This window comes from Ambystoma mexicanum, chromosome 7p (genome assembly GCF_040938575.1).
Source record: "Ambystoma mexicanum isolate Mex_15411 chromosome 7p, UKY_AmexF1_1, whole genome shotgun sequence".
Lineage (NCBI taxonomy): Eukaryota > Metazoa > Chordata > Amphibia > Caudata > Ambystomatidae > Ambystoma > Ambystoma mexicanum.
The window spans coordinates 780,914,890-780,935,269 of NC_090939.1; the positions used below are offsets into that span (position 1 = coordinate 780,914,890).

The 20,380-nt window shown below is 48.5% G+C and overlaps 1 protein-coding gene across 1 annotated transcript in view; it reads right to left on the minus strand.

The window, feature by feature from the left end:
• The window catches only part of MRPS9 (mitochondrial ribosomal protein S9), a 1,138,074-nt gene that overhangs the window by 207,348 nt on the left and 910,346 nt on the right, over positions 1-20,380 (minus strand). Inside the window, exon 9 of the mRNA XM_069636922.1 lies at positions 14,145-14,253. Coding sequence (XP_069493023.1) covers positions 14,145-14,253 — 109 coding nt within the window. The remainder of the gene's footprint in view (positions 1-14,144; positions 14,254-20,380) is intronic.

Consider the following 20,380-nt stretch of genomic DNA (forward strand, 5'->3'; position numbering starts at 1 on the left):
GCACTGGAGCTGTTGGGAAGGCGTCCGGTGCGACTTCCTGAAATTGAGGGAGATGTCCAGCTTGTGGAGGGAGCAGCAGGTGAGCCAATGCTTGCTCGGGAGAGCGTGCACGGATCAGCCAGTCCTCCAGGTAGCGGTAGACGTGAATCCCCCCTCGCCTGAGATGCGCTGCCACCACCACTATTAGCTTGGTGAAGACCCTTGGGCGGAGGTCAATCCGAATGGCAGGACCCGAAACTGAAAGTGCTTGTTGCCAGCCGCAAACCTCATGTACTTTCTGTGCTTGGGATGAATCGGCACATGAAAGTAAGCATCCTGTAGGTCCAGAGACACCAACCAATCCTGAAGTTGAAGTGCCTGGGGGACTTGAGAAAGAGTGACCATCTTGAAATTGTCCTTCCTGAGAAGTTTGTTCAACCAAAGCAAGTCCAGGATGGGTCTCAATCCCCAGTCTTTATTTGGGATAAAAAAATAGGGGGGGGAATACCAACCCTCGTTCTTCTCCGCCAAAGGCGCCAGTTCTATAGCGTCTTTCTCTAGCAGGGTCAAGATTTCCTGCACAAGGAGCGGATCCAGAAGCTTCAAAGAGATTCCCTGGTGGATTGTCGTGAGGCCGATTTAGGAAGGGAAGGCAGTAGCCGTGGACTATGGTATCCAGAACTCACGCATACAAAGTAATGGCTTGTCATTCTTCAAGATGCTGAGACAGTCTGCCCCCAACTGGCGAACAATGGGACATGGCCTCATGCTCGTTTTGGAGCGGCTGCAGCAGTGCTTGAAGGCAAAGAAGCAGCTGCCTGAGCGGCTTTGGCACCTCTATTTCCCAGACCACCACAGGTACTTTTACGTTGACCCGTTTGACTGGCAGTTCCTCTCGTTCTACCAAAAGAATAGTAACGAAAAGAACCTCTCCTCCACTGCTGTCCCCTAGGACGAAAAGGCAGAGGTTGATGCACAGCTTCGCTTAAAGATTTCACTGCAGCTTTTGAGGTCTGCAACCTCTCAAATCTCTCGTCAGCCTTGCTGCCAAACAAATGCGCGCCATCAAAGGGCATGTTCAAAAGACGGGCTTACACATCCGGGGCAAAAACATACTTCCGCAACCACGCAAACCTGCGTATAACGGTGCTCGCAGCCATGGACCGGCTAATACTGTCGGCCGTGTCCAAACCCGACTGAAGGTATTCACACATGGCATCCTTGCCATCCTGGACGAGAGCAAGGAACGCATCCCTTTCTTCCCCTTTGGGAATATGCTCAGCCACTACAGAAACAGTTCCACAGAGTGTGTGAAAACCTTGCTAAGGCACAAGTGGAGTTGGCTGATTTCAACGCCATACACCCCACAGAAAACACGTTGCGTGCCCAACCATTGAAGCGTTGGTCGTCCCTATCAGGAGGGATGGTAGTGTACACCGCCTGCCTCGAGGTGGCCTTAGCCACCTGAACCACCAAACTCTTGGGAATGGGGTGAGAGGCAAGGTAGCTGGGATCGCTAGCGGAAGGACGGTATTTCTTGGTTAACGATTTGTTAACAGCCGGAAGAGATTCCGGTGACTGCCAAGCAGCCACCACCCTTTTCTGTAATGTCAGATGAAAAGGTAACACCGGGTCAGAGGACGGACCTCGATCTAAAATGTCTGTTCGATCATCCTGCAGCTTAAGGAGGACTGGACCAGCCCAGATACCGTGATCCTAGCAATGAGCCTCCTGTAGGACGACTCAGCATGAACCCCAGGCTCAGGCCAGCCAAATTCCACTTCCGGAGAAGTGTCCAACCCACTGGCATCATGAAGAGTCTGCCTCAATTCTTCCAATTGACTGTCTCCAGAAAAGACAGGAGCCACATCCGTCTCAAAAGGGTCCTTATCAAAGTCAGACCTTTCCTCCTCATAAATGTCATCCAGAGGGAGGTAAAAACCCTTCCTTGGGACAGAAGAGAGTCCGGAGTCCACCACAGGCCTCACAGACTTGGAAGTAGCCTTCCTAGGAGGATCCACAGTATCAGGGACCTCCATGGTCAAATTTCGGGCAAAGATCCCGAAGGCGTCGAGGGCGCTGAGAGAACCGATGGCTTTGGCGTTAATAAAGGCATGAGGGCTGGTACGAAGGCAAAGCTTCAACATTGGTATCCGACAGACATGGCGCAGATTGAGTTGACGCCGACTTTGAGCCCTTACCCGGTTTCTGCGGTCTCGCTGGAGATGAGGCCCGAGTCCTGGAAGCCCGTCTCTTGCAACTATACTGAGCCTTGACCAAACGGGACCTCGAAGGTTCCCGATGAGTCGCGTTGCTGACCCGAGCCCGAAGGCGTGCGAGCCACGGTACGAGACCGTTCCTTGCCAGCTTCATAAGAAGGCGCGGACGGAACTATGCCTTGCGATTGAAAAACCGACAACATCCCTTGAAGGCAGCCCATTCCTCTGGAATCGAGGACTTAGGTTGGACATGCCACTTTCCTCTCGGCTCTATCCTCCGAGGACGACGGGGAAGGCGACCGGTGACACCGCTTCCTGGAATGCCGAGACGAGCAAGAAGAATGGCGGGAACCACTCCGGGGCCGAGATCCCCGGGACTTTTCCTCTCAAAACATGAGTGGACACCCCCTTGGACTTTGATTTACGGGACTTACCGGGTTTAGAACCCTTACCTACCTGAAGTTTCCCCTTATGGTCCCACAAGGCCTTAGTCAGCGACTGGCATTTGGAACAGTCGTCGGTGTCGTGACTCTCACACAAGCACCACAAACAAATGTGATGCGGGTCAGTGATCGACATTTTAGACTTGCAGTCCCAGCAAGTCTTGAAGCCAGACCGCGGAGTCGGAGGGTCAAAGAAGACATCTTCACGAGGAATATCAGGAGGTGCGCCGAATCTCCGAAGCAAACACGTGTGTGGAAAACATGGAACTGAGGCTACGGGCGCAGTGCGTCCTATTTATAACATCCAGTGATGTCACCCTCGACTGAGGCCTTCGCAGGACATTGACCCGACGCCATCGACGCAGGACGCCCTCTGCCGAAAAAGTTTCCTAAGTACACAGCTGTGGACATTACATGTCAAAGATGTGGAATACGTTGGAGGACACAATCCATTCGAATTAATAGTTACTCACCATAGTGACTAACATACTCTTAGGCCATTATCCGCTTTCCCCCATTCTGTATGGGCGTCCCTCACGAGGGACGGGAGACGGAACTTTTTTCACCAGAAAAATCATCTTCCCCTTTAAATTTAGAGGTGTGCGGGGTGTGGCCCTGGGAGCATGTGCTCGACTCCACCCATCGGTGCAACTCCTCAGTCCCCATGGACACATCGACAATATACAACATTGCCTAATGACACCAGAAAGAGGATGGTGGGACGTATGGAAGAAAGGGGACTATAGACAGAGTATGTTAGTCACTACGGTGAGTAACTTAATTACTCTTACGTCCCGTCCCCTTTCCTCCATACTGTATGGGCGATTAAAACTGAATGTAGCCCCAGGGTGGAGAGGAGACCCTCCTTAAGCAAATAGGTTTCTTAGAACTGCCTGCCCGAAGGCCGCGTCTGACCGAGAGGCAGCGTCCAGACAGAAAGCCTTGCAGAAAGCCAAAGAGGTGGCTAAGGGGGCCCTCCTGCTGATGACTTGCCAAGGTACGTGCCTTTGGAACGCAATGGCCGTGGCCCTGACTTTGACTGGATGGGCATGCAAATTAGCCACAGCTAGCCTGTGTTGGCCCTCATAGGCCTCCTTGATGGCTGCTACCATCCACCTCGCTATGGAGGCCTTGGAAGCCTGATAACCTGGCCATGAGCCCCAGAAGGCGACAAAGAGGGCTTCCGACTTGTGGAATTCCTTGGTCCTGTACAGGTAGCATTTCAGAGCGCGTCTGACATCCAGACGGTGCAAGACCCTTTGAGGCTCATCCTTGTGGTTGGCGAAGATCATCTCATTTAGGTGGAAGGAGGAGGGCACCTGGCTAGGAACGCAAGATTCGCCTGGAGGACCACCTTATCTTTGGTGGAAAGTGGTGTAGGGCTTGGATTCCACCAGAGCCTGTATTTCACTGACTCTGCAAGCGCAGATGAGACCTACGAGCAGGGCTGTCGTTAGGGTGATCAGCCTGATATCCACAGACACCATTGGCTTGAGCGGTTTGTGCGCCAATGCACCCAACACTACATTGAGTTCCCACATTGGGTGTGGCTTCCTTGTAGGTGGGTAGAGTCTGTAGAGGCACGCCAGATGTCCCTTGAGCACCGGGTTAGCGGATGAGAAGAGACCCTCCTCCGAATTCCTGTAGCCTCCTATGGCCGCCAGATAGGTGCGGCATGTGTCCACCTGTACTCCAGAGTGGGCGAGGTGTGCCGAGGAGGAGAGCATGTTGTCCAGTCAGCACCTCAGGGGGTCAATCTGCTTAGAGTTGGCCCAAAGACAGAATCTAGACCATTTGCTCCTATATTGGCTTCTGGTAACTTTGCTTTTGGCGCCCTGGATGATCTCCAGGTTAACCTGAGATAGGTTCAAGTGTTTCAGAGTGACCTGCTCAGGAACCACGCTGCGAGGGCTAGTTTGCGAGGAGCGGGGTGGAGTACCCTGCCCCCCCTGCCGCGTCAGGAGTGGAGCTGGGCCCAGCGGTAGGTGAATGGCAGGCCTGTCCAATAGGCTGAGCTGCTCGGATAACCACAGTCTTGCCGGCCACCAGGGAGCTATCAGAATTATACTGAGGTGACTTGATTGCTTTATCCTGCAGATCACCCTATGAACCAGGGGTGTGGGCGGGAAGGCGTATGCCGACATGTAGTTCCATTGTATCTGGAATGCATCGCCCAGGGAGCCGGGGCTCTGCCCCTGCCAGGAGGTGAACTGCTGGCATTTCCTGTTGTCCTGGGAGGCAAACAGGTCCACTTGGGGATGACCCCACCTGAGAAAGATCTTTTTCAGTACCAGGTTGTTCAATTGCCACTCGTAATTGTCCTCCCCCAGTCTGCTGAGCCTGTCCGCTTCCAGGTTGTACTCCCCCGGGAGGTGGACAGCGGTGAGGTAGATGATTTCCAGAGCCCATTCCCACATGCTGACCGCTAGGCTGCATAGTGGCGGGGACCTGATACCCCCCTGCTCGTTGACATAGTACATGCTGGTGGAGTTGTCCGTCTGGATAAATACTGTCTTGCTTTCTATGAGAGGGAGGAAGGCCTTGAGGGCCAGCCATATGGCCTTCAACTCTAGCCAGTTGATGTGGGCCCCCTGCCAGGTCCAGACTCCATGGAGGCTGTGGTTGTCCAGAGTGGCACCCCAGCCCTCTAGGGAGGAGTCTGTCGTGACAGTAACCTCAGGGAGAGGCTGCCAGAATGGCCTGCCCTCAGTGCTTTAAGTGGGCCGGGGCCTGCCGGGGCCGGGCCCCGCCAGTCTCCAAAAAGTGGGGCTGAGCCGGGGCCCTGCCGGGGCCCCCCGGTCCCACCACGCCATGGCAGGACGCATTATCCCGCCACGGCCGCAGCCGCGACGGGAGATGCGCCCGCCAGTGTAACGTTAGGCAAGTGGACAGAAGTGCCAGCCAGCCTCAGCGTTGCTGAGGCTGGCTGGCAATTCTGTCAGTCACTGTAACTTCCCTGATGACCCCCCATCTGAGGGGTCATCAGGGAAGTAACAGTTCCTTTGTTTGCCCTCACCAGGTCACTGACCCTCTGTGAACCTGCAGGCTCCATGATCTAATATATAGATTACATCACGGAGCCCGCGGGTTCCCAGAGGGTGAAAGACGCCTTGGGCTCTGTGATCTCTGCTCAGAGCAGCGATCACTGAGCCCGAGGTGCCTGTCTCCTTTGGCAAATCTTTATAAAAGATGCCTTGAAATGTGTACATTTCAAGCCATCTTTTATAAACGTAGAAATATTTCTACGTTTATAACAGACGGCTTGAAACGTACACAATTCAAGGCATCTTTTATAAAGCTTTGTCGACGGACAAAACCACCTTGGGTTTTGTCCGTCCTCAACGCTTTATAAAAGATGGCTTGTACGTTTCAAGCCATCTTTTATGAACATAGAAATATGTTACAAATGTCTATGTTTATAAAAGGTGGCTTGAAAAGTACACAGACCATGGTAAGGTAAGCACACAAGTGTGCGTAACTTACTATGGTTTGTACACTTTTCAAGCCACTTTTTATAAACATAGAAATATGTAACATTGCTATGTTTATAAAAGAAAGCTTGAAAAATACACAAACCATACTAGTACGCATACAAATACATAAATGCTCTACTACATTTATATATTTGTTTGCGCACCCTACTATGATTTGTGCACTTTTAGGCCACGCCCACAGCGGATATCACGCCCCAAACGAGGGCCCCCCCTCAATTTCTTACCCCACTTAAAGCACTGCCTGCCCTTCTGTAGGTTGTAATCCGCAGGCCACCACTTGAGGTCCGGGTGGAGAGATGTAGGGATGTCTACTGGCTCCGCTTGAGAGCCATTCTCCTGGCTGCGAAGTGCCGCTGTAATCTCATCTTGAGTCTTGTGTGGGGTACAGCCTAAAGGACCGCCGCCATAATACCCAGCAGGTGCTAGTACCACCAGCCTGAAGTCACAGTCCTGGAGAGGAAGTGAGCCGTGGCCCTCTTGATGGCCATGATCTTGTCCTCCGAGGGAAAGACTCTCTCGGATCCGGTGTCCCAGATGAGGCCCAGGTAAGTCAGGTTCTGTGTGGGTTACAGCTGAGACTTCTTGAGATTGATGGTAGGTCGCGGAGTGTTTGATGAGCACAGAGGAGGTGTGGAGAACCGCCTCCAGAAATGAAGTCCAGACGAGGCTGTCATCCAGGTATGGGTAGGCGTGGTGGCCCTGGGCCCTGCGGAGGGCTGCCACCGCGTTCATCAACCTGGTAAATACCCTGGGGTGTGAATTCAGGCCAAAGGGTAGTACCTTGTATTGGAAATGGCAGCCCATGATCTTGAAGTGCAGAAAGGACCGATGCAGCTGCCAAATAGGGATGTGTAGATATGCGTCCTTCAGATCCAGGGAGCACATCCAGTCTCCCCTGTTCAGTGTCTCTGCAATGAGTGCTGGCATAACGATCTTGAATTTTTGTAGAGGAAGGGAGAGGTAGAGGGTGGAAAGGTCCAGCAGAACTCTCAGGCCAGCCTGGATCTTCTGCATGGTGAAAATCCTGGAATAGAAGCCCAAGCCTGTCTGGGAGGGAGGAAGTTCTTCCAATGCCTGGCTCTCGACAAGTGAGCAGATCTTCACCAACAGAGTTGCTGTCCCAATCTGTGGGAGAGTAGCGGACGGGACCTGTAGGCAGTACCCCGTGGATACTACAGAGAGGATCCAGGGGTCCGAAAGGTTTTGGTGCCAATATTGCACTTGGAAGGCAAGCCTGCCCCCCACTGGAGACACCTGGACCCGAAGGGACATGTCATGCCTTCTTTCCATCTGAGGCTGTTGCTGAGGAGGGGGATTGGAAAAAGCCTTTGCACCCCCCCCCCCTTTTGTTGTTTCCTTCGGTGCTGACTCAGGGAACAGTCAGGTTGTCTGGACCTCCGTTCTTGGAAGCCCTGTAACCCTCCAGACGTCTGCCCCTTGTCGGAGTGCTGATGTGACTAGGTGTATGCCTTGGGCGTGGCCTTCGTAAGAATATAGACTTTGCGGTTTGCAAGCTGTTCTTTTGATCTAATTCTTCATCCATTGTGGATTGGAAGAGGTCAATACCCTCGAATGGAAGGTCCAATATGCGTTCCTGGACGTCGGGGTTAAACTTAATAGCCCGGAGCCAGGCTGTCCATCTCATGTCCTTGGCAATGCAAATGGCCCAGCCAGAGGTGATATGGGACACTGTGGTCTCCATGATGTCCTGCGCTACCAGCCTGGCTTCTCCTAATCCTGCATTGAAGCGATCTTGGCTGTCTGTTGGAAATTCGGTGAGGAAGTCCGCAATTTCCCGCCCTAGCACTTAGTTGAATACTGCCAGCATGGCATTGGCTTGACGCAGGTACAAGGAGGCGTTGGAGTACAGCTTTTTCTCATACACCTCAAAGATCTTCTCCTTGCCTAGCAGTGCCGAGGACAAGGTGGTCGAGGACGACTGAGGCTTAGAATAGAGTGACACCACAGTGATCTCGGAAGAGTGCGTCCAGGCGCCGATTGATAGGCTGGGCCGAGTGTGGCTCGAACCACCCTTTCTTGGGCAAGGCGACTATGTCCTCCTGCATCGGGATCCCCGTTTTGGAGGGCTGCATCCGGATCCCCGTTTTGGAGGGGGGTCTTAGGGTGAGGACTTCTGCCAAGACCCTCCTCCCCCCTAGGCTGCTCTACCTCGGGTTGAGGAAGGCCCAAATACTCTGCCAAACCTGCAAGGCATTTGTGGAAGGCCCTGGCTGAACATGGCGTGTCAGGGTCGTCCTCCTCATCTGTGTACACCAGTGTGTTCCCAGGGTCTAGAACTGGAGGAGGAGGGGTGCTGGGTACCGTGGGCTGCGGAGTGGAGACCGGAGCCGGTGGATGCTGCGGAGGCTGGTGCGGAAGCCGGAATCGGAGGAGCGGCTGGGGCAGCTGAGGCTGCACTGTGGCCTGGAGTCATAGGAGGAAGGACTATGGGTGCCGGTGGGGTGACCTGCGGAGCATGTCCCTGATGGTGTAACGGAGGATAATCCCCATCTGGGGAGTACGCATCAGCCCTAGGAACCTTTCAAAGAACCTGTCCTTGAGGCTGTAGAGGTGGCAGGAGATGTTAACGGAGTGGCCAACGGCTGCAGGGGTTGGGGCGCACACTGCCTGGGGTGCAGGGGAAACCTGCCCTGCGCTGCTGATGGATAAACCATAGGCCACGTACCTGGTTGACACCAGTCCCACCTTGTAACTCGTTCTTCCACCTGCTCTGCTAGATGAGGTATCGGACGAGCGGCCCTCTTGTCTGGTGCAGCAGCCATTTTGTCGAGCTGAATGGCAAGTGCCAACGTTGTGGTGCCTGGCTAACTGGACCCGGCCCCATCCAAGACGCTTGGTGATGGAACATAAGGCCTATCCTGCACCTCAGGCCGAGACCTGGAGGGCGTATTGACCTTGGTTGATCTCCCGGTAGTGCTGCGTGAAGGCGCTCCTTCGGACCTGACGCCAGTAGTAGGGCGTTGCCCCTCAGGAGTTACCCTGGTAAAAGAACCTTGCGGCTCCTCAGTACTGGCACCAGAAGGATCCAGAGACCCCTCGGCCTTAAGGCTGGTAGAAGGACTAGCCGCGGTACGAGTGCTGGTGTGAGAACCCGAGAGTTTCCTCCCGACCAGGCGCTTCCTTGGAAAGGAGTCGCCCTTCTGGGGTGCGATGTTAAATAGAGGCCTTGCCTTAGGCCTCGAGCCATGTTTGACGAAGTCCTTTAGGTCATCCGGAGGAGACTTCTGGAAGAGCCCCCTCCACCTAGCTAGCCTGTTCTTCAGTGCACATGGAGTCAGTACGTTGCGCATGTAACAACCTTCCCAACCTTGATCGGGGCCAAGGCAGCAGAGGCAAAGGGCTTGAGGATCGGACGTAGGGAAGAGCCCCTCGCAGGCTGGCCACCTGCTGAAGCCCGCTGAAGTCAACATGCACCGGGGAGGAACTTCGCGTCAGAGGACCAAGCACCTAATTGAAAAGAAAAAGACAAAGATAGAAGAATATCCGGGGAAGAGCATGTGTTATTACATGGCCGAAGCCAAACCAGGAGCGCTGGTGAATTTGGCCTGTTCCCGTTGACGTGGAAAAAGGGGACTGGGCAGTGGTGCCGGTGGGCGGAGTCAGGCAAGCGCATGCTCCCACGGCTGTGCCACTGCGCACCTCTAAATTTTAAGGGGAAGAAGATTTTTCTGGTGAAACAGGTTCCGTCTCCCGTCCCTCGCGCGGGACGCCCACACAGTGTGGAGTAAAGGGGACGGGACGTAAGAGTATGCAATATGTATTCAACATTTAAAACTGGAACATTTTTGCTAAACTCTTGCCATGCAGTTCCAGTTTACTTGTTGATTATGCTAGAATTCTAATGCAAATCCGGCAGAATTTATGGCCAACGAGAGTGCAGTTAGCCCTACGCTCTAAGAACAAGGTTGCTATGACCAGCTGTACATTCTGTAATGATCGAGACAAAAGTGAGACTTTAAAACTTCTGTTTGTAGAATGTCAGAAGTTGAGTGGTCTTTGAAAGGAATTCATTTTTAAATGTATTAATCAATTTGTAATCCTAAATGAAGATGAAATGTGGAATTTGATTTTGAATGGAAATCACATTTCTCTCAATATTGCTACTGTAATTATTGCTGGGAGTCAGGGGGGGGTACATTATTGATGTATTTAATGTTTTCAACTGGAGGGATGTAACTGGCGAATGAAGGGCGCTGTAAAAATCTGTTTTATGACCATGTTTGTCATGTTATATCAAAATAATTTTTTTTACCTTTGTATTTTGAAAGGTTGTGTTTAAACAAAAAAAACAAATAAAAGAATAAACTGCAGCTTAGGGAAGTGGTTGTAAAAGTATGTGAACGGTTTCCAGAAGAGCCCAGTCTGTACTACGACTTGGGTCCCTCATAGGTTTTCTGGCAGGACACAATTTATGCTCAGGAAGCAGCCTCATGGTGGCATTCTCATCCAGTGACATGCATATTGAAGGCCAGACTAACATGGAGGTGTCTTCAGGGTCACCCATGTATCCTCAATACAGAACGGGCTGTTTGTGGCTGAGGGGCCCTCTGGTGCAGAAATCTGGTAGCAGTGGTGCTTACATTATTGGCCTGCAGCCTCAGACTCCCTCCTGCTCCTTCTACTCGGTACTGTGAGGTGGCCTTACAGTAACATACAGCACTATACAATCAACAAGCATGTCAGACCTTTATATGGTGACATTTGTGTAACATGCAGCCCACTGTACATGAACCATGAGCTGTGCAACAACTGCACATGAACAATATATCATCAGAACAGAACGCTATTCCCTTTAGCTGCAACTGTCCCTCACTATGTGGCCATGCAGGTTTGACAGACTGGCCACGCACCCGATTTCTCTTTCTCTGTAGATCTGCCTCATTCACCTTGCACACAAGTCCACTGTGGGCTCTATCACTTCTGACAAACAAGTCACAATGCTCCAAGTGTACACTGAAGCACACCTTATGCCCATCATGCAATGACACAATACATTCAGTACTTCCCGGTTAAGCACTAGAAACTGCCCACACAAGTATACGGTTGCTTGCATGATCATTGAGAATATGCTATTTTCTGATCAGTGCTATGCTTTGTTCTTTCTGCACTACACAGATCTGGAAACTTTCACAAACTCCATCCCTGCCCCTCATTCCCTTTCTTAGCTGTAGAAATATTTCAAGCATGTTTTAACCTTCTGCCCCATGCCCTTTCCTCTTCTATTGCACACCAACGGGCTGGGCATCCCTTGAAAGGGCACAGAATGCCACCCGTGTGACAAGCTTCAGCGCTGTGCATGGTGGTCATTGATGCAGTATTGAACATTCTTCCGTTTATACATTTCTTTAGTTTAGTTTATTATTTATAGAGCAAACTAACCCTGAGGTATCTGGGCGCTTGAGCATAGATAAGTGTTATAGTTACAAGTGCGTAGGAATGACTGAGGCATAAGGACCAGGTTACAGAATGGTCAATGTGGCAGACAACATGGCATGTGGAAAAACAGCATAAGGACCGATTTAAAGAGTGGTCAATATGACAACACTATGGAAAGAGGGAATGTTAAGGTGGGAACAATTACTCCCCAGGCTGGCGAGTAGTGGTAATAGATATAACAATAGTGATAGTACACCAATTGAAAAATGAATGGGGGAAGAATACCGAGTTCACTGTGGTAGGACAGAATTGAAGCAGTTCAAAGGTGAGAGAGGTAGTGTTGCTGGGCAAAGAAGTTCTTTCACTTTGGATCTAAAAGTCCAGAAGGAGGGTCCAGCTCTGATGGCCATCGGGGTGGTGTTCCAGGACTTGGCTGCTAACACCGGGAAGCTTGATCCTCATGCCGTTTTCAGTTTGAACTTGGGGATATTGAGGCAGTGTAGGTATGACGATCTGGTAGGTCTGGAAGATTGGTATTTGTCAGTCAGATATTGGGGGGCAGTAATTGACAGGCATTTGCGTGTGACGGTAAGCGTGCGTAGTAGGATTCTATCGCATACTGGTAACCAGTGTGAGTCACATCTGATGGTAGAGATATGACTGGTGCGTGGTATGTTCAAACCGCATTGAAGGGCATTGTTCTGGAGAACTTGCAGTCTATTCAGATTGCGATCAGTGGGGCCTACGAATAGGGTGTTACAGTAGTCCAATTTGGACAAGATCAAGGCCCTAGCTAGTATAAGGCAGCTATTTGTGGACAGAAAGGGTTTGCAGGAATTACTTTGTTGGTTGGTGTATGCTGTGGTGGAGGCTGTGGAGCTAACTTGTTTTTTGAGGGAGAGGGTGGAGTCTAAATAAACACCAAGAGTTTTAACCTCTTCGGCGATTTTGATTAATGTTACCATCAATGTTGAAGGTTTTGAATCGAGGGTCAAGTTTGTTAAGACGGACTTGAGAGCCAACGATAATAGTTCCGAATTATCGTCATTTAGACAGAGGCTGTGGGTAGCCATCCAAGCCTGAATTTCAAGATACATTTTTTTTTAGCTTTTTAGAATCTCTTTCATAGCAACCAGTGAGTGTACTGAGGTCCTTAGTGTCATCCGCATAGTTTGTGTAGGTGACACCCAGGTTATCAAGACCATCAAAGAGGAGCTTAGTGAAGTTATTATAAAGCGTGGGTAAAACACAGGACCCTTGAGGGACTATGCAGTGGATGGGTACTGGGTCGGCAGGCGCTGTAAGTGAGAAAACCCTGGTTGTACTATTTGAGAGGAAGGATTGGATCCAGCTGGCGGCATTTGGTGAAAATGCTGCGGGAGTGGAAAGATGTTTTGTTAAGATTTGATGGTCTACTAGGTCAAACGCTGCTAAGTCCAGCAGAAGCAGGATGGCCAAGTTACCCTTATCTTTAGCTTTGTCCATTGCGATTTTTAAATCTAAGAGCGATGTTTCAGTGCCATGCCTAGGTCTGAAGCCGGATTGTCGTAGGCCGAGAAGGTTGTCTTCCAAATGTTTTTGAATTTGGAGATATGCTACTCTATATTGTATCTTGAGGAGGAATGGGACCATTGTTATGGGTCTATAATTAGTGGGTGTGTTGGGGTCTAGGTTTGGTTTTTTGAGAAGAGGCATGACCCATTCCTCTTTAAGATTGTTGGGGACTGTGCAGCTTTTGAACAAGGAGTTAATCAGAGCAGTGATGAAAGGTGCAAACTCTCATGCTCCATCCTTGATAACTGGAGCAGGGCATGAATCTCCCTGGCAGTTAGAGGGTTTGAGACTCAAGATGATATTTACCACTTCTTCAGTGGTTACTGGTGAAAAGTGGAAAGGGAGGAATGAGGGTAATTCTGGGATAGGCAGTTTGCATGAGTCGGCACTGGAGCTAGGCTATTCTTTTTGGTCTCGATTTTGGTCTGAAGTAAGGCTATTTTGTCTCATAAGGCTTTCTGGATATTAGCACACCAGGCCTTGTCCTTAATGCAGTCTTCTGTAGGGGGCGTGGGAGACTCCAGTTCTCTTAGAATAGAGAAGAACTCTTAAGTACCAGATTTTTCGTTCTGAATTCTGGCGGTGCAGATCTTCCTTTTTTTTTGGTATTGGTAATGGCAGCTTTGTAAGTAGACTCATCAGAGGAAAACCTTTCCTTGTTAGGAATTGAAGGGGACCTTCTCCAATTGGCTTCAGATGATCTTAACATTGCCAAGTGCTTTTAAATCAGCAGAGAACCATTTATTTAAATGGGAAGCCGGTTTAGCCTTAATTTTAGTGGTGCAATTTGGTTTAGAACTTGTTCTGTGGTACAGTTGTAAAGATCAACCAGAGAGGATGGGTTCATGTCCGAGTTATGGGGAAAATCAGTGATGGGCAAGAGGTGGGTAGAGGAAGTAGGTTGTCTAGGGTTATATTGCGTTTATTCCAGGACAGGGATTGTGGGGCAAAGGCAATATGTGTGTTGGTGTAGGTGCCTTTCGATATGGTGAAGGTGATGCAGTGGTGGTCTGACTAGGCACAGCGTGCATTGTTAAGGATTGTAATGGAATGCTCACCTGTCTTGTAGCACATCAAAGTAATGCAAATAATCAACTCCATTTATTGATATGCTTCCTTTTCCACAATCGTGCAGTACAACATCTGCTTTGGCCGTCTTCTTTTTTCCTTAAAAAAATTAGAAAATCACAATTATGGTAGGTCCATTTTATTTTCAGTATACCTTCCTATTATTTCTCACAAACGCACATCAAGCCTACAACGAATCAAAATGTCCAATAAAATGTGTTCTTCTGGACAAGATGCAGACTTTTTCCTGTATCAATCCCATCAGCAATCTTAGACTATTGTCTTGTATTATGTCCTTCGAAAATAGCAGTCATCATCCCCAAGGAAAGAACAGTCAAGGGGCTCGCTGTAGAGAACTAGCTGCTACTAGGCCAGAAATATGGTGAATCAGATACCAGATGTGAGCTACGGTCTCTTGCACAACACTATTTTGAGTCCTGAGATTGGCCTTTGGTTTAACTTTTTTTTGTTTTTTTAAAGACTTTTAGGGGTCTGATGTGTACTTCCAAAGTGTTTCAGAAAATGAAATTACCGTAGCTACCTTTAAATAGATGACTGAAAAAATGAACAGATATAAAGTCAGTGGTGGCATGCACATAGAACTTACCCATTCCTTAGAAGGTTACTAAAAGTGAATGTCAAAGAATATAGGACTAATTTATACATTTGCAGCCCTGCAAATATTGCCAATTCCTCGGTGCTGGTGGATTTGCAATCAAATTTAGTGAGTAGTAACGGGGATGTCCCCTTAAAATGAAGTGGTGAAATTAACAGAGCTAATGATCAAAAGAACTTCTCAATAATCCACAATCTCTAGTGTCCGGAAGTGTGTGCAGCTTTCTTCCTGTTTTTATATGAAACATTTTATTGATCAACAAGCATCACAAGTATCCATTTAAATAAATTTCAAGATCAGAAAAATATACAATAGGCTTTAACACATTTCCATTAGCATCTTATACAAGCTTTTCCCCACTTTGTTTCAATAGACAATGCAGCACTCATTTTTTTCTTTTTTCATCCTCTTCTTTCTTTACATACCTCAAAGGAATGTCTGGGTGTTGTATAACTCAATTGGTAGCATTCATTCTGCTGGGAGCTCCATAACTCAGTGTTCTCGTCTTCCATTGTCCAGTTAATGTAGTGTAAGCTGGTGGGGCAGTTTATTATCCATTCCTTTGTGTTCATCAGGATTAAGAAAGAAGACCACACTTCCTCAAAGTTTCAGACAGTATCATGAATATTAGCTGTGAGTTTTTCCCATTGCAGCTATTTTCGCTCTTTAACCACTGGCCCATGTGAGAGGTCAGCAATGCAAGGCAGAGACAACTTTTGGATGAGTGTTCAATATTTGCCATTTTATTAAATTATAAAAGTTATGAAACACCTCACTATCCCTACTCTGACGAGGATTTCCCTGCCTAACAAAACTAAGGGGAAACACCAACACAGGATGTCTGGCCCTCACACTTCAACATCAAATATACAAAAAAGAGAAAATGGCAATTCAATTCAAATGACATCACCAATTCCATCTACAGTTTCATGGTGACCTTTTAGTAACCTGGGTGAGCTCCCTTCCCCAGGATTCAAGGTAAATTCAGCTTCAATGTTCAAAAAAAAGAAACAGTCTCAATTCAGTTCTTGATGGCTCAATGTCAAGGTAAAGTTTTGTCAACCAAAGTTACAAGAGCAAAGCTTCTCCTCTTGGTGATAAAACTTTCCACTTCACCACAATCACATCAATGTGATTCCTAGCCACAATGCTTTTCCACAGCTTCCAGTTGTTCAAGAAGAATTATCACAAGTCAAAGGAAATACAGCTTCTGCAAATGTTAGTGAAACACAGTTCTTGGTTAACACTTATTAAGTTTCTCTTTACAGTAGGTACCTTTGTCAGGATAACTTCACAGCACTTCTACTTCAACAACTTCAATTTCTACAATAGTTTACCATGGGGTCATACTCTTTTGCCTCAGAGTATTCCACTTCATTTGTGCTACTGACGTCTTGTCTCTACTGACAACCAAATAAACCACAACAGCTTCAGTACTTTGTGACTTCAAACAGGGTATGCCAAGATTCACTTTTAGGCACTTCAACACCTTCAAATAGAAGGCACTCTTACTATTAATATCCCTTTCCAAAGGGCAGCCTCTTTGCATTCCATATTTGCCTGCAACAATGCACCACTACAACTTCAGTAGTTTGTAGAACAGTTTTCATATAGAACAAGATTCACCATTGGGCACTTCAACAGCATAAAATAGGTCAGACACTCTTCCTCTGAATATCCCATTTCTACAGGGGCAGTCTCTTTGCCTCTCTTGTCTATCTGCAACCACCAACCTCTAAAACCTCTAATTGCCTTTAGGATACATCCCTCTATTCCCTCTACAGTCTTTGGCAATGTAGGTTGCATTAACTTCAAGGAATAAGTAGCAAGTTTCCCATCCCCAACATTGCCTTCATCCCTTTGCCAATTGCTAGGCAGAATAATTACACAGAAGCTTTGGTGCCACGTTCTTGGCTTCAGGTAATTCTTGCACACTTGTATCTTGGACAGTGCTGAAGTTCTCTGGCTTACAGCACTGTTTAAATTGTTCTCTGTATTTGGGAAAGGTTGCTTTCAGTCTCAATAGGGAAATGAAATTGGCTTTGGCAATGCTTGCTCTCTCCGACTTCAAAAACTAATGGTTTAAACACTTGACATCTCTTCAAAAACAATTGTTTGCTTGCATAGTAGTTCAAAGTTCACTCTTCCTTTGAGAAACTTAATTAAGCACATGCAACCACTTCTTCATAGATTTTACAAGCTCTAAAGTTTAACAATTGCTTTTCCATAGCGTTTGCTCTTCACGCGAGTGAAATGGAAATCCTTTGGTCACATGCGAGTGCTACATTTCAAGTGTTCCATTGTTATGGAATTAACAAACAACTTTGCCTCACTTCTACTTTTACACAAGTGAGTTTTAAGCTGGATTCTGTTGCCGGCAGTGCTTGAGCACGGAATCACAACACCAGATTTAATTCACCGGCTTGTTTTCCTTTCTCCACATGTTGCACACTTCTGCTGCTTCTGGTTTCACTTGGGGCCCACACCCTTCCTTGCTGAAGGTGCCTCCGGTCTGGCCACTCAATTAAGGAGCCCCTCTCATTCTGGAGACCCACAGCTTCATGACAGCTGCTCACCAAGTTCTTCAACACGCTTCTTGTTGCGCAATCTCGGCAATTAGGCTCACATGGCGAAAGGCAGCCTTCCTGCACGCCTTCCGCTGCGCAGCCTCTGCACCTCAGAGTTTGGGGGATCAGGACCCTCACAGGATAAGCAGGTGAAATCTGCTTCATCAGAATCCTGGCGTCTCTTTTGTTCTCCCACTTCTGCCTGGATTGCCAACACTGTGCCGTCTTCCTTCTGACTCTGCTACTACTGCATGAACTCAAACCACAGTTGAAGCTCCTTCTAATTGCCTGCACCTGAGGGGGTCGTTAATGCCTCTCAGGTTCCATCAGGTGTAACACTTACCTTGTCTCCGCAGGAGCATAAATGATCCACACACCTGTTGATCTGCTATACTGGTTATTAAGGGTTTTTCCCCTGTCATAAAGGAGAGAGAGAACAGGAAGGGGGAAATGTAATCAATATAAATGGTAATTCTACTAGGACTCTCCCCTGTTTTCCCACCTTTACTGGTTCCCCCTTTGACTTCTAAGGCCCACACACTCCTCACCTGTGTTTTGTTTTTTGGGAGCTCTCTGTCCTGCTTTCATGCAGGGGTGCGTTGGTGTTAAGGCTCAGAAGACAATGAAGCTGTTAAACGGGAAAAGCCTCTGAAGGCAAGTGTTTTTATGTTTGAAAGAAGTCCTGTCAGAAAAAGGCACTGATGTGTCTGAGAGAAAAAACATTCTGTGGTTGGAGAGATCTCTCTTGCAGACTTTAATAATTCTCTTTTTCTTGTGCAGGTTTTCAGAAAAAAGAACTTTCACTGAGGAACTCGAGCGTTGTTGAGGCAAAATAACATGAAGCCTTCTCTGTTACACTCACCTGGTCTCTGCGGAGGCATTGGGGCACGGTTGCAGCCATCCCTGAACTTGAATCACCCCCTTCAGGCCTCTCCCACAGTAGAAAAGCTGTGAGCGGTGGTACGTGGTGATACTGCTCCTGCGTGGAGATAAGAGTGTTTGAGTGCACCAATCTGCGATTGTTGTACCTCTCAAACCCTTCACCCCAAAGTACAGTTTCTGTGAGCATACATCGGCCCATAAAGCTCACCTGAGAATTATGGAAGATAAGCTCTCCGTCCTGCTATTCTGGCAGGGGCGCATCGAATGGGATCTATTTCCTTCACTGATCCCTGATAAGGATTAGTCCAGTCCAGCTGCGACTATGCTTCTCCTTATGATTGGTAAGTCTTTCTTGACCTCTTGTGATGCTGTTCGTTCTGTTTAATGTCTTTATATGTTGCTGCTATTTATGCTTGCAATAATGTCTCTCTTCGGTTTTCTTTCCTTAGATGGAAATGCGGCCTCAATGTAGCTGTGAGACGCGAGACACGGCCAGATGGAAGATGGATGTTACCGCAATGTTCGACAGCAGGTAAGTGATGGTTTACGGAAAACGCAAAGTATGGCGTAGCGCAACCTTAAACTGACTGTATTTTCAATGTCTAACCTTGTCTTCTGTTTTCCCTTGCAGGCGCTGCTGTCGACAATGGAGCGTGTCGTGCTGCGGTGCCAAGATGAAGATTTCGGCGTTCTGGAAAGTGTAAAGATGAATACTTGGTTCGCCGAATAGATGTACAGGTAAGAACAGCTCCCCCCCCCCCCAGTTGCTAAGTATGCTGGCAGGAAGCAGGATATCTAGGAAGTAGGCTCTTCAAAGGTAAGTCTGACCTCAGGCGACTGAGCGTTACGCTGCTTGCAAGTGCAGAATAACGCAAAGCGTCTGTCTTGAGGATCGGGGAAGCTTATATAGCTGAGATCATGGGCACGCCCATTAGGGCCGGATTACCAGCCACACCCTGCCACTCCGTGAGAGTGAGCACGTGCAAAGGCAATCCATTAGCAGCCACACCCAAGAATACATTTGGGGCTGCTTAATGGATGGAATGTTCAAGATTAATGCATCTGAAGTGCTATGTCCATAATAAAAGCTTTTTGGTGTGAAATGGATGTTCTTGTTTACGTTTGTTCATGAGCCATGTGCCAAAGGCGCCAGGACAGTGTCCACCCAGGTCTCCTGTGCATGCCACCCCGGCATGCCTGTGCCCCTGACTTCACGACCATGACATTCTCTTGAGGTATGTATGGTATGCGCGCTACGTTAGTGAACGCGCATGGAACACAGTGCTTTCGGTACCCAGCTATGGGTTTTCTTTTGAGGCAAGTATGCGCGCCTAATAGGGTAAGGCGCGCGGCACAGCGTGACTTAGTTATGAAGCTATGGTTTTCTTTGGGGAAGCGCAGCGTTGGAATGCCAGGAAAAAAGCTTGCTGGAGCTTCAGGTACGTATACGCATATAGTTATTTCCTTTTCACCCTTAAACTGTAATGTTCGTTAATTACTATGGTACCTTTGTCTTTGCAGGTTTTCCGAGGTCGGAAGAACTCAGAATGCAGCTGAGGCCATGGACGAAGACTGTGGACTGAACTGCGGATTACAGAGGAAGAAGTAGGAAGAAGTCACCTGTCGGAGGACTGCAGCTGCGGAAACTTTGGTCAGGTAATTTTAAGTCTATGGTCTGTGAATATTCTGTGAGCGATTTAAGTTCTTAACATGACTTTCACTGAGCGCGGGTAGCGTTACACCGCCATCAGCATAACTAATGCGAAGTGTGCGTTACTGCGGAGGCGGGGCTTTTATAGCCTTCTATGCCCAATGTCTGGTTCTCTATGACAACTTAAACAGTGACCCACAGGGCAGCCATTTTAGGGGGATTAGGACCCTATTGAATTTCTATTGAAAAGCCTCACCAGCGTCTTTCCTTGACGATCACCATCGCCGTACTTCTTGGCGGCAACGGGGTGGGAGTAGCATCGGATTTCTCTCAGGGTGTGGGGCTTCAAACCGTTCTAATTCTGAGTGGATTTGGGCCAGCACTGCTAGGTCGGATGTCCGGGAGTGTCCTTTCGGAGACCTTAAGATCTCTTCTAATGCATTTAAGCACTCCAGACTCTCTAGATATGGCCATGCCCCTGATATATACTTTGAAAGCTGCCATCTAGTG